This window comes from Monodon monoceros, unplaced genomic scaffold (assembly GCF_005190385.1).
Source record: "Monodon monoceros isolate NGI ecotype Baffin Bay Population unplaced genomic scaffold, NGI_Narwhal_1 Super_Scaffold_14, whole genome shotgun sequence".
In the NCBI taxonomy this organism is placed as follows: Eukaryota; Metazoa; Chordata; class Mammalia; order Artiodactyla; family Monodontidae; genus Monodon; species Monodon monoceros.
Window position 1 is genome coordinate 63,876,061 of NW_021703770.1, and position 12,568 is coordinate 63,888,628.

General features: G+C 38.7%; 1 protein-coding gene across 5 annotated transcripts in view; it reads right to left on the minus strand.

Moving 5' to 3' along the window:
- Positions 1-301: 301 nt before the first annotated feature.
- CSPP1 (centrosome and spindle pole associated protein 1) overlaps positions 302-12,568 on the minus strand; it is a 114,445-nt gene continuing 102,178 nt past the window's right edge. For 3 of the 5 annotated variants that reach the window (XM_029222434.1, XM_029222435.1, XM_029222438.1), the window contains 4 exons: positions 11,206-11,269; positions 4,332-4,441; positions 2,387-2,525; positions 302-535 (listed from right to left, as the gene is read on the minus strand). In XM_029222434.1, coding sequence (XP_029078267.1) covers positions 324-535; positions 2,387-2,525; positions 4,332-4,441; positions 11,206-11,269 — 525 coding nt within the window. In that variant the 3' untranslated portion in view covers positions 302-323. Of the gene's footprint in view, positions 536-788; positions 850-2,386; positions 2,526-4,327; positions 4,442-11,205; positions 11,270-12,568 lie in introns of those variants that run through there. The other 2 variants (XM_029222436.1, XM_029222437.1) reach the window with 2 other exon arrangements.

Below are 12,568 nucleotides of genomic sequence, written 5' to 3' on the forward strand. Positions count from 1 at the left end.
GCCTTATCTTACTGACAAGCAGAATTTTAAATAATGCACATACGGTAGTTGATTCCAAGAGCTCATTACCACCCTAATTTATGGCAAAATTTATGCAAAAGTAATTCTATACAATTCTACATTATATAACTTAATAATCATGTCCTTTTATTTATGTACATACTATACATCATATATATCATCATGGAAAAAAATACACCTTATATACAGATGGAACATAAGTAACTGCCAAGTATGGGCCAAAAGTAGCACATATCATTTAGGTTCAGATTTCACATTCTTTTCACCTTAAAAGGCACTACTGGGTCCAATACAGATTTATTTTAACCGTGTGCAGTAGACAGGCCCTGCCAAGTGAAAGTACCTGGTTTTACAGGAACCTGCCGCTGCTCCTGCCTCAGCTGCTCCGCCATGAATCGTTTCAGCGTTTCTGAGGTGCCCGGGCGGAGCCAGGGCTCAGTTGCTACAGAGTTCGATCCGTCGTCACCCATGTGCTTCATGATGTCATCAGGGTCAACCAGTGAACTCTCATCATCTAATGGAGGCAAGAGAGACATGACTCAGGTAACACGGGCGGCAGGCAGGTCATGTGAACAGAAGTCTCCTGTAGTCTAACCCATTAGAGCTCTGCGCTTCTCCACAGTACTGTGTTCTAACACTGTCCTGTTTTGTTCAGACCTCCTCCTTTTAGAGGTTGGAGAGCAAACCCAGGAACAGAAACAAAAAACGATCAACTGACCAAGGTGACTCCATGGTACTGGTAGCAGCACCCAAAGGGATTCAAGGATAGCAAAGGAGATGGCACCAAATGTTGACTGTAGAAGTGTCAGCAGTCTTACTCTGTGTCACCTGAGGGATGCCAAGCAAAACTTTGTTTTTAATTTAGCAAGGTTTTGGAAATATTCCTAGCCTATTGAATATTAACACTGCTTTGAGGAAATAAGGTCATTTTAGGAAAGCATTAGACGGGATGAAGTTACGTCCATTCTTATACCTTATCTAAGAAGTTGCGTTTACTCCATTAAGAGATATAGCTCTTATGTTGCATTCTTTTAACTGGTTACACTCAACTTCTATATCTGTATTTTACTTATTAGATGATAATAATAGGAAAATCTGTCTTCCTGTCTTGTGGTGTCAATTTCTTTATTTATTTACTTTTTAAAATTACATCTCCTGGTCTGTGAAAGATTACCTCAGCAAAGGGACATATGCACTCAATGTAATGAGTAATCAATCCACATCGTACCAAAAAGCTCCTGTTTGAAAGGACAATGTTAAAAAAAAAAAAGTTTAGAAGTTGAAAGCCTTCTGAAAAAGAGGAGAGTCTTCAAATGGTCTGTTTTCTCTCAAGTATATATCCCTGTTAAATATTAATTCAACTTCTTTGTTCTAAAAGAAATTGAGGAATAGGTAATTCTTAGTACAGATTAAAATGCCTTTTAGCCAAAAAGAAGGCATTCCTTTCACACTGTCCACAGTTTTCCAGATATGATATGAACAGTACTGCTCTATCAGTTTACCATGTTTGCTGGTATTTGGTATGAAATTACCACCATCAGAATGCATAACAGCTTACTCCTAGAGACTGAGTATAGTTTTAAATTAACAAATATTAAAGATTGGATCTAAAAAATATCTTAAGAAAATTGCTATTAGAAAATTATTGTTATGTAGCTTAACACAATAAAGAGAATTGTCCAAATAGACCACTCTGCTATTTGCTAACGCTAATTAATAAGGCTTATTACTATAATATTGTCACATTATCCTAGTGGCCTAGGGCTGGCAGAGGAGCTCGTTAGTTGCCTGAGGAAGCATCCTGCCCGCCTGTGCTCAGTGATAAGCTTTAACCTGCTGTTCACCAAAGCAGTGAGAGACGGCAACGCCCAGCATGATGAGAAGACTATACTTTGACTTAAAGCAAAAAATATCTATTTTCTGTTTATATCTATGTACAGAAGACCAAGTAAAAAGGTAAAAAGTTTTCTTTGTAGTACTACAGATTTATAATAGATGTGTCACACAAAGAACTCAAGGTTTTAAAGTTGACTTCTGATAATCTCTCACTTCAGTAGGGAAGCGAGATGCCAATACTAATCAACATTTTCCCTGCTGAAGGCAAAGCCTGGATATGTTTAATACACAGAAACTTACCTGTTTAGAATCCACTCAAAAAAGGGTACCCCCTCTGGTAGAAAGAATCTGATGCAAAATTAATCCTTCGTCCTGGTTTTGCTGAATAGCTACTGTGTTCTAGGCCCTACAACTCAAAGGCTTTCAAAACTCATTTCCTCTGTCCCTCAGCCATTAGTGAAAACTTCCATGAAGCAGGTTTAAGAGTTCTCACAGAATCTGCTGTTGGCTATTAAACTTGGCCATTTACCTGTATTAACAGGTATATTCTGAAGTTCATTCAGTTTTCGCATTTGTTCCTCGTTTCTCATTCTAAGTTGATCGATATTTACACTGGATACAGATTTTAAAGAGAGACCATCTGGTGGTACGTTAGGATGACCGTTATCCTGTAATTAAGAAAAGAGAACTTAAGAAACGATCATTAATGTGAAATATGTTCAGAATAAACCAGTGAGTCAAAACATGTTCTTGCCCTTGATAAATGTATAGTGTGATGAACAAAATAAAACAAGTGAAAATCTATAGCATTTATATTCTAACTCCTGATGTTTATCCATGCAGGCTTAGATGAAGGGTTAGCATTTGTGATAACATATAAATGCTGCCAGACTGGATAAAGGTGGGGAATTATAAAACACAAAAGGAAAAAAACTGCAACGTAGGGGCTAAGAATCAGTCCAGCTATAAAATCAAGACGGGAGGCTTCCATCTTGTGGCGCAGTGGTTGAGAATCCGCCTGCCAATGCAGGGGACATGGGTTCGAGCCTTGGTCTGGGAAGATCCCACATGCCACGGAGCAACTATGCCCATGCACCACAACTAATGAGCCTGCGTTCTAGAACCCGTGAGCCACAGCTGCTGAAGCCTGTACACCTAGAGCCCATGCTCCGCAACAAGAGAAGCGTGTGCACCGCAACGAAGAGTAGCCCCCGCTCACTGCAACTAGAGAAAGCCCATGTGCAGCAACGAAGATCCAACGCAGCCAAAAATAAAATATATTTTAAAAAAAATCAAGACAGGGTAGTACTGGCATAAGGATAGACATAGGTGAATGGAACAGAAGAGTCCAGAAATAAGCCCTTATACTTACGGGCAGAAAAGCCAATAAAATTCAAGAGTCTTTTCAACAAATGGTACCAGAATAACGATATCCACATGTAAATAATGAATTTGGACCCCTATACCTCACACCATTTGCAAAAATTAGCTCAAAGTGGATTCACTGATGTAACTTTTAGAGCAAAAACTATAAAGCTCTTAGAAGTAAACACAGAAGTAACTTTCATGATCTTGGGTTAGGCAATGGTTTCTTAGATACGACACCAAAAGCACAAGCAAAAAAAGAAGTTTGATAAGCTGTACCTCTGTCAAGATTAGAAGCTTCTGTGTTTCGATGGACACCATCAAGAAAATATCTGTAAGTCATATATCTAATATAGAACTTGTATCCAGAATCTATAAAGAACTTAGGACTCAACAATAAAAAGACAACCTGATTTGAAAATGGGCAAAGGATTTGAATAGACCTGTCTCCAAAGAAGATCGACAAATGGCTAAGAAGCACAAGAAAGGATGTTCAACATCATTAATCAAGAAAATACAAATCAAACCCACAATGAAATATCACTTTACACTCGCTAACAAATGTTGGCCAGCCTGTAGAGAAACTGGAACCTTCATAGACTGTTGGTGGGAATGTAAAACGGTGCAGCCACTTTGGAAAACAAACAGTCTGGCAGTTCCTCAAAATGTTAAATGTAGGTAGTATGTAACCCAACAATTCTACTCTTAGGTATGTGTGTGTATACACACACACAAGCAAAAGAAATGAAAACATTATAAAATTTGTATGCAAATGTTAAAAGCAGCAGTATTCATAACAGAAAAAGCGTGAACAACCCAAATGTCCATCAGTTGTTGAGTGGATACACAATAGTGGAATATCCATACAATGAAATATTACTCAGCAATAAAAGGAATGTTACAGATATGCTGTAACTCAGATGACCTTTTGAGTCCAATAACCTGCTCACGGTCATCCAGTATTTGGTGGTAGAGCCTAGGTTCAGACCAATGTCCACCTTATTCCAGAGCAAGTTCTCTCTTCATTGGACTACACCAATTTAGCATGGGTCAGAACCCAGACCTCTCGTTCCTAAACTCGAAAAAAGAAAAGGACATATCATACATACAAAGTCGAGTCCTTTCAGTTTGTTCCTCCTGCGCTCCCTCGCAGAGGGCAGCTGTGATGGCAGAGGGAGGGCGTCATCCTCGATGGCAGGATATGTCTCGCCATACGCACCTAGAGGCCACACGGGGAGAAGCCTTAAACATCCACCATTTCACATGGTTTTATTCAGAGCTAAACCAAGACTGTCTTTTAATAGCTTTATTAAGATGTTATTTAACATACAGTAAAATTCACCCACTATAAATGTTCATAGTTCAGTGATTTTTATAGAATTGCGCAATCACTACAAAGTTTTACAACATTTCTATCAGCTCAAAAAGTTCCCCTGTGCTCACCGGCAAAACCATTCCCTACTCCCACCTGCCAACCCCATGTGAACACTGATCTGCCTTCAGTCTGGAGATTTACCATTCCTGAGATTCCATATAAATGGAATTATACAATGTAATATTTTGTGTCTGTCACTTAGCATGTGTTTGAGGTTCATCTATGTTGTACCATGTATCAGTACAGTTGACCCTTGGTGATTAGGGATGCTGACCCCCTGTGCAGTTGAAAATCCACATACTGCTATCTGCCTCAAAAACAAAGGAAATGATAAATGATAAATGACTCACCCAAGGGCAGGAAGCTGAAACAGTGTGGACTGAATCAGGACTCAAACCCTACTTCTAAAGATTCCAAATACTGTGATCTCTAATCAAACACAGACTTCCCCCACACTTAAGTTTAAAGATCTGTAAAATGGAAATACAGGTACTATATTTATTGAAAAAACTCTATTCAGTGGACCTATGTAGTTAAACCCATGTTGTTAAGGGTCAACTGTAGTTCTTTTCTGTTTGTTTTTTGTTGTTTTTACTGCTGAGTAATACTATTCCATATGGATATATCTCATTTTGCCTATGCACTCACCAGTTGATGGACATTTGAACTGTTTTTCGTTGGAGATTATTAATAATGTTACTATGAATGTTCATGTGCATGTCTTTTTGTGGCCATTTTTTCATCCCTTTGGGGTATATTCCTAGGAGTGAAATTGCTGGGTGTTATGGTAACTATGTTTAGCATTTGGAGGAGGTAGAACCATTTCACATTGTAAGAAGGTTCTAGTGTGCCCACATCCTCACCAACACTTGGAATTGTCATTCTTTTGGATCACAGCCATTCAAAGTGGGCCAACAGCCTATTTGACCATGGAGTTGAATATATTAAAACATTTAGAATTTTTTCCCCAACTTTATTTTGAAAAAATTAAAACTTAAGGGCTTCCCTGGTGGCGCAGTGGTTGAGAGTCCACCTGCCGATGCAGGGGACACGGGTTCGTGCCCTGGTCTGGGAGGATCCCACATGCCATGGAGCGGCTGGGCCCATGAGCCATGGCTGCTGAGCCTGCGCGTCCAGAGCCTGTGCTCCGCAACGGGAGAGGCCACAACAGTGAGAGGCTTGCGTACCGCCAAAAAAAAAAAAAAAAAAAAAAAAAATTTATTTGGCTGCGTCAGGTCTTAGCTGCAGCATGCAGGATCGTTCATTGTGGCACACAGGCTCAGCAGTTGTGGTGTGCGGGCTCTCTAGTTGTGGTGCACAGGCTCCAGAGCTAACAGGCTTAGTTACCCTGGGGCATGTGGGATCTTAGTTCCCCCCACCAGGGATCAAACCAATGTCCCCTGTGCTGAAAGGCAGACTCTTAACCACTGGACCATCAGGGAAGTCCCATGGCCATTCTAATAGGTATGTAGTGGTATCTCTTGTGTTAATTTGAATTTCCCTGATGACACATGATTTGCATTTCCCTGATGACAAATGATGTGGAGCACCTTTTCATATGCTTATTTGCCACCTGTCTGTCTGTCTGTGGTGAAGTGTCTGGATCTTTTGCCCATCTTTTAATTGGGTTGTTTCTTTTCTTGTTGAGTTTTAAGAGTTCTTTGTGTACTTTGGATAAGAGTCCTTTGTCAGATGTGTCTTCTGCAAATATTTTCTCCCAGTCTATGGTTTGTCTTATTCTCTTGATATTGTCATTCGCAGAGCACTGAAGTTTAATTTTAATGAAGTCCAGTTTATCTATTATTTCTCTCATAGATTGTGCTCTGGCATTGAATCTAAAAAGCCATTGCCATGCCCAAGTTCTTCTAGGTTTTCTCCAATGTTATCTTCTAGGAGTTTTATAGTTTTTGCATTTTACATTTAGGTCTATGGTCCTTTTTTTTTTTTTTAATCTTTATTGGAGTATGGTTGATTTACAATGTTGTGATAGTTGCAGGTATACAGCAAAGTGAGTCAGTTATATATATACATATATCCACTTTTTTTTTAGATTCTTTTCCCATATATAGGTCATTACAGAGTTCCCTGTGCTGTACAGCGGGTTATTAGTTATCTATTTTATATATAATAGTGTGTATATGTCAATCCCAGTCTCCCAATTTATCCCTCCCCCTGCCCCACTTATCCCCTGGTAAAAGTTTGTTTTCTACATCTGTGACTCTACTTCTGGTTTGTAAAAAAGTTCATTTGTACCTTTTTTTTTTTTTTGGGATTCCACATATAAGCGATATCATATGATATTTCTCTTTCTCTGTCTGACTTCACTCAGTATGATGATCTTTAGGTCCATCCATGTTGCTGCAAATGGCATTATTTTGTTCTTTTTTATGGCTGAGTGATATTCCACTGTATCTGTATATATATACCACATCTTCTTCATCCGTTCCTCTGCTGAGGGACATTTAGGTTGCTTCCATGTCCTGACTATTGTAAATAGAGCTGCAATGAACATTGTGGTACATGACTCTTTTTGAATTATGGTTTTCTCAGGGTATGTGCCCAGTAGTGGGATTGCTGGGTCATATGGTAGTTCTATTTGTAGTTTTTTAAGGAACCTCCATACTGTTCTCCATAGTGGCTATACCAATTTACATTCCCACCAACAGTGTAGGAGGGTTCCCTTTTCTTCACACCCTCTCCAACATTCATTGTAGATTTTTTGATGACGGCCATTCTGACTGGTGTGAGGTGATACCTCGTAATTTTGATTTGCATTTCTCTAATCATTAGTATGTTGAGCATCTTTTCATGTGCTTTTTAGCCATCTGTATGTCTTCTTTGGAGAAGTGTCTATTAAGATCTTCCACCCAGTTTTTGATTGGGTTGTTTTTTGGATACTGAACTGCATGAGCTGTTTGTATATTCTGGAGATTAATCCCTTGTTGGTTGCTTCGTTTGCAAATATTTTCTCCCATTTCTGTGGGTTGTCTTTTTGTTTTCTTTATGGTTTCCTTTGCTGTGCAAAGGCTTTTAAGTTTCAATCCCATTTGTTTATTTTTGTTTTTATTTTCATTACTCTAGGAGGTGGATCAAAAAAGATCTTGCTGTGATTTATGTCAGAGTGTTCTGCCTATGTTTTCCTCTGAGAGTTTTATTTATTTTTTACATCTTTATTGGAGTATAATTGCTTTACAATGGTGTGTTAGTTTCTGCTTTATAACAAAGTGAATCAGTTATACATATACATATGTTCCCATATCTCTTCCCTCTTGCGTCTCCCTCCCTCCCACCCTCCCTATCCCACCCCTCCAGGCGGTCCACTAAGAGTTTTACAGTGTCCAGTCTTAACATTTAGGTCCTTAATCCATTTTGAGTTTATTTTTGTGTATGGTGTTAGGGAGTGTTCTAATTTCATTCTCCTACATGTAGCTGTCCAGTTTTCCCACCACCACTTATTGAAGAGACTGTCTTTTCTCTATCACATGTTGTTGCCTCCTCTGTCATAGATTAGGTGACCATATGTGCATGGGTTTATCTCTAGGCTTTCCATCCTGTTTCATTGATCTATATTTCTGTTTTTGTGCCAGTACCATACTGTTCTGATTACTGTAGCTTTGTAGTATAGTCTGAAGTCAGGGAGCCTGATTCCTTTAGGTCTGTGGTCCATTTTGTTTTTTGTTTTTGTGGTACGTGGGCCTCCCACCATTGTGGCCTCTCCTGTTGTGGAGCACAGGCTCCTGACGTGCAGGCTCAGCCACTCCACAGCATGTGGGATCTTCCCGGACTGGGGCACGAACCCGCGTCCCCTGCATCAGCAGGTGGACCCCCAACCACTGCGCCACCAGGGAAGCCCTGTGGTCCATTTTGAGTTGATTTTTTTGAAGGGTGTAACGTCTGTGTCTAGATTCACTTTTTTGCATGTAGATGTCCAATCTTTTCTCTACTGTACTGCCTTTGTTCTTTTGTCAAAGAACAGTTAACTTAACTATACTTGTTTGGGTCTATTTCTAGGGTATTTATTCTGTTCCACTGATGTATTTGTCTGTTCTTTTGCCAATACCACACTGTCTTGATTACTGTAACTTTATAGAAAGTCAGTTCTCTGACTGTTCTTCCTTCTTCAGTATTCTGTTGGATATTCTGGGTATTTTGCCTCTCCATATAAACTTTAGAATCAGTTCGTTGATATACACAATATAACTTGCTGGGATTTTTATTGGGATTGCACTGAATCTATAGATCAAGTTGGGAAGAACTGACATCTTGACAATACTGAGTCTCCCAATCCATGAACATGGAATATTTCCCCATTTATTTATTTTATTTCTTTGATGAGAGTTCTGTAGTTGTCCTTATATAGATCTTGTACATGTTTTGTAAGATTTTCATCTAAATACTTCTTTTGGGGGGGTGCTAATGTAAATGATATTGCATTTAAATTTCAAATTCTACTTGTTCATTGCTGGTATATAGGAAAATGATTGACTTGTGTATTAACCTGGTATTCTGCAAGCTTGCGATAACTGCTTATTGATATTGGGGGGGGTTTCTGGTGGTGGGGGATTGATTCTTTCATATTTCCTAAAATCAGTCTGTGCACAAAGGCAGTATTATTTATCCTTTCCCAATCTGTGTACCTTTTATTTCCTTTTCTTGCCTTACTGAATTAGCTAGGACTTCCATAATGACGTTGAGGAGTGGTAAGAGGGGACATCTTCATCTTGTTTCTTATCTGAGCAGAAAAGTTGCTGTCTCATCACTAAATGCTAGCTGTAGGTTTTTTGTTGATGTTCTCTAGGGAGTTGAGGAAGTCCCCCTCTAAGTTTGCTGACAATTATCATGAATAAGGTGTTGGATTTTGTTTAATCCTTCTGCATCTATTGATAATGATGATAATGAAGATTTTTTTCTTTAGCCTGTTAAAGCAATGAATTATATTTGAATGAATTATACTGAATGTAACCCAGTTTTGCATAACTGGTATAAATCCTACTTAGTCGTGGTGTATAATTCTCTTTATACATTGTTGGATTCTATTTGCTACTGATCTACAGTTTTCTTTTCTTATGATGTCTTTGTCTGGTTTGGGTATTAGAGTAATGCTGGCCACAGAGAATGAGTTAGGAGTATTCCATCTATTTCTATCTTCTAGAAGAGGCTGTAGAGAATTGGTATAAGTCTTCAATAAATGTTTGGTAGAATTCACCACTGAACCCATCTGGGCCTGGTGTTTTCTGTTTTGGAAGGTTATTAATTACTGATTCAATTTCTTTTTTTAGTGTTATTACAGTCAATTTGGGGGTTTTCCTAGCTTTATTGAGATATAATTGACAAACTGTGTGAGTTTAAGGAGCACAATGTGAGGATTGTGAAATGTTTACCACAATAAGGCTAGTTTACACATCCTTCACCTCACATGATTACCACTTTGTTGTTATTGTTGTTATGGTAAGAGCATTAAAGTTCTACTCTCATAACAACTTTCAAGTATAAAATACAGCATTATTAACTATAGTTGCCATGCTGTCCATTATATCCCCAGATATTCAACTTATAAATGAAAGTTTGTACTCTTTGACCAACATTTCTCCACTTCCCCCACCTCTCAATTTCTTTAAAAGATGTAGGCCTATTCAAATTGTATTTGGCAGATTGTGACTTCTCAAAAAAAAAAAAGAAAGCATTCACACTACCAGCCTTACCCACATTCATCAGAACTGTGGCAACAGTCATGACTAGGGGATGCTTGTGGTGACCATTAATCAAGACAGACTGCATATCTTTGGTCTAGTATAAGGTCTATGTAATGAAATATTCCGAGCCACTGTCTTGAGTGCCCCAGACTGTCTTCATTATTAGCAGGAACTGGTCACATTTCCCTGATGTCTAATGAGCTATCTTCCCATCCCTATTTCCTACTGATTTCTCTATCTTTACTCACTCTCCACACTATGACTTCCTTGCAAAAGAAAAACTCATTAGAAAAGAAAAAACTGAGAAAGAAATATAGGCTAGTTTGGAACGTTGATCACTTGAAAATATAAAATAATTGACATGAAATAAAACTAACATGTAGAAGGGAGAATTTCCCTGATGGCCCTAGGATAGCAGGAATGCTTATGTTCAGAGTACACAACTATAAGTGTCTATTACAGTACATGTACCTTCACATATCTTCTCAAGACTAAGTTATGTTCTTATGGCTTGTTGAAATTAAAATATTTATTAAGATAACTGTGGATTCACATGCACTTGTAAGCAGTAAGGGAGACCCCTTGTACAGTTTGCCTCATTCCCCACAACGGTAGCATTCTGTACAGCAGGAGCAACAGCCTCACACCCAAGACACTGATACTGATAAAATCCTCCAATCTTATTCAAATTTCCCCAGTTTTACTTGTACTCATTTGTGTGTTTGTATTAAGTATCTGATTTTGAAAATTTTGTTAAGTTATATTTGATGATTATTAGTAAAAAAAAATTCCTTTTTTTTACCATCTTGCACAACAAAGAGTAAAGTACTGATTTTTTAAGTATGGAGAAAAACACTTAAGTATAAATAATGCTTAATATTTAAATAAATAGGTTGGTAAAATAAATATACTCACCAATAAAAGCACTATCAGATTCCAGTAATGAATTTTTCAAGAAATCATTAGTGTCATCTCTGGGCTAAAAGAAACATCATATATTAATGACTATTTTTATTCGTCCTGTGTGGAAAAACAGCAAATTTGTACTAAGGCACAAGTCTCCACACTCTCCCCAAAATTAGCAAAAGAGGATAGGGTGAGGTAGAACTGGCTGCTTCCCTCCTCCACCACATTCCAACGCCCAGAAAATACAGGAAAGACCTTTTATTAAGAGTTACATTATTGCTGATAAAAATATAATAGAGTACGAAGCAGTGAACCCACTTTAAAAGTCTTTAAACCATTGTCGAGGTTCATTCATTCTCTCAGTAAATCTGTTTAGTGCACTTACTGTTTTCCTCTGTGTTAGGAACTGGAGATACAAAGATGAGTAAGAGTTTCTGTTCTGGAGTGGACCACAGTCCCATGGGGGAGAGGCATACCCTCAGATAATGAGAGCCCCTTGTGACAGCAGCTGTCACAAAGGCATAGCACAGATGGTGAGGGACATAGGAGTAGGGAAAAAATAATGCTAGGGTTGGGCTTGTAATGAGCTCTCAAATTAGAGGTAAGAAATTTACATACAGAGTTTTACAATAATGTCACCTTACATACTGGAAGGAACCTAAAGTCACCCAACACCACCTCCCTGCACTTCCCTTCCAGATTTCTAGGATGTGCTAGAATACTCCAGTGAAGAGCTGTCCATTAATTTCTAAGGAAATGCATTCCACTGAGACATAGCATTGGTTATCAGAAAGTTCTTCTCTTTCACTGAGTTCTTCCATGTACTAAGTTCTTTTACATTTAACACCCACTGACTCTACGTCTGCTTTCTAGCATGACAGTAATGGTAATAATAGCATCTAATATTCACCAGCTGTTCTTAGCACTGCATACACACTGCCCAGCTTCTCTTCTGCATCACAGTTCTTCACACACAGGAGAGAGTGATCAAAGCCCACCTCAGCCCTATCTTCTCCCTGACACTCTTCCCCAGTTTCACCTTGCGTTTTCCATATAATCCAGCTCCTAGGAAGGTGAACCCAAAACTTTTTAGCTTTTTTTGTAACAGCCATGTTAAACTGTTGGCTTATGCTCAGTTTCTACTCAGCAAAATATGGTGTTATTAATCCAGGATTTTGATCAAAATCCCAGAAGTTATATTTCAGTATTTTTCACTGAGAAATATGGCTGCCACATACAAAGAAACCTACAGGGTATTCAGAAAAGGTGTCCATACATCTCAAGCAATGTGGTACAGGGACAGGGAGGGGCTCCGGAGTCCAGCCTGCATTCAGACATGGGCTTTTCTGCTCACTGGCTGTGTGGCCATGGC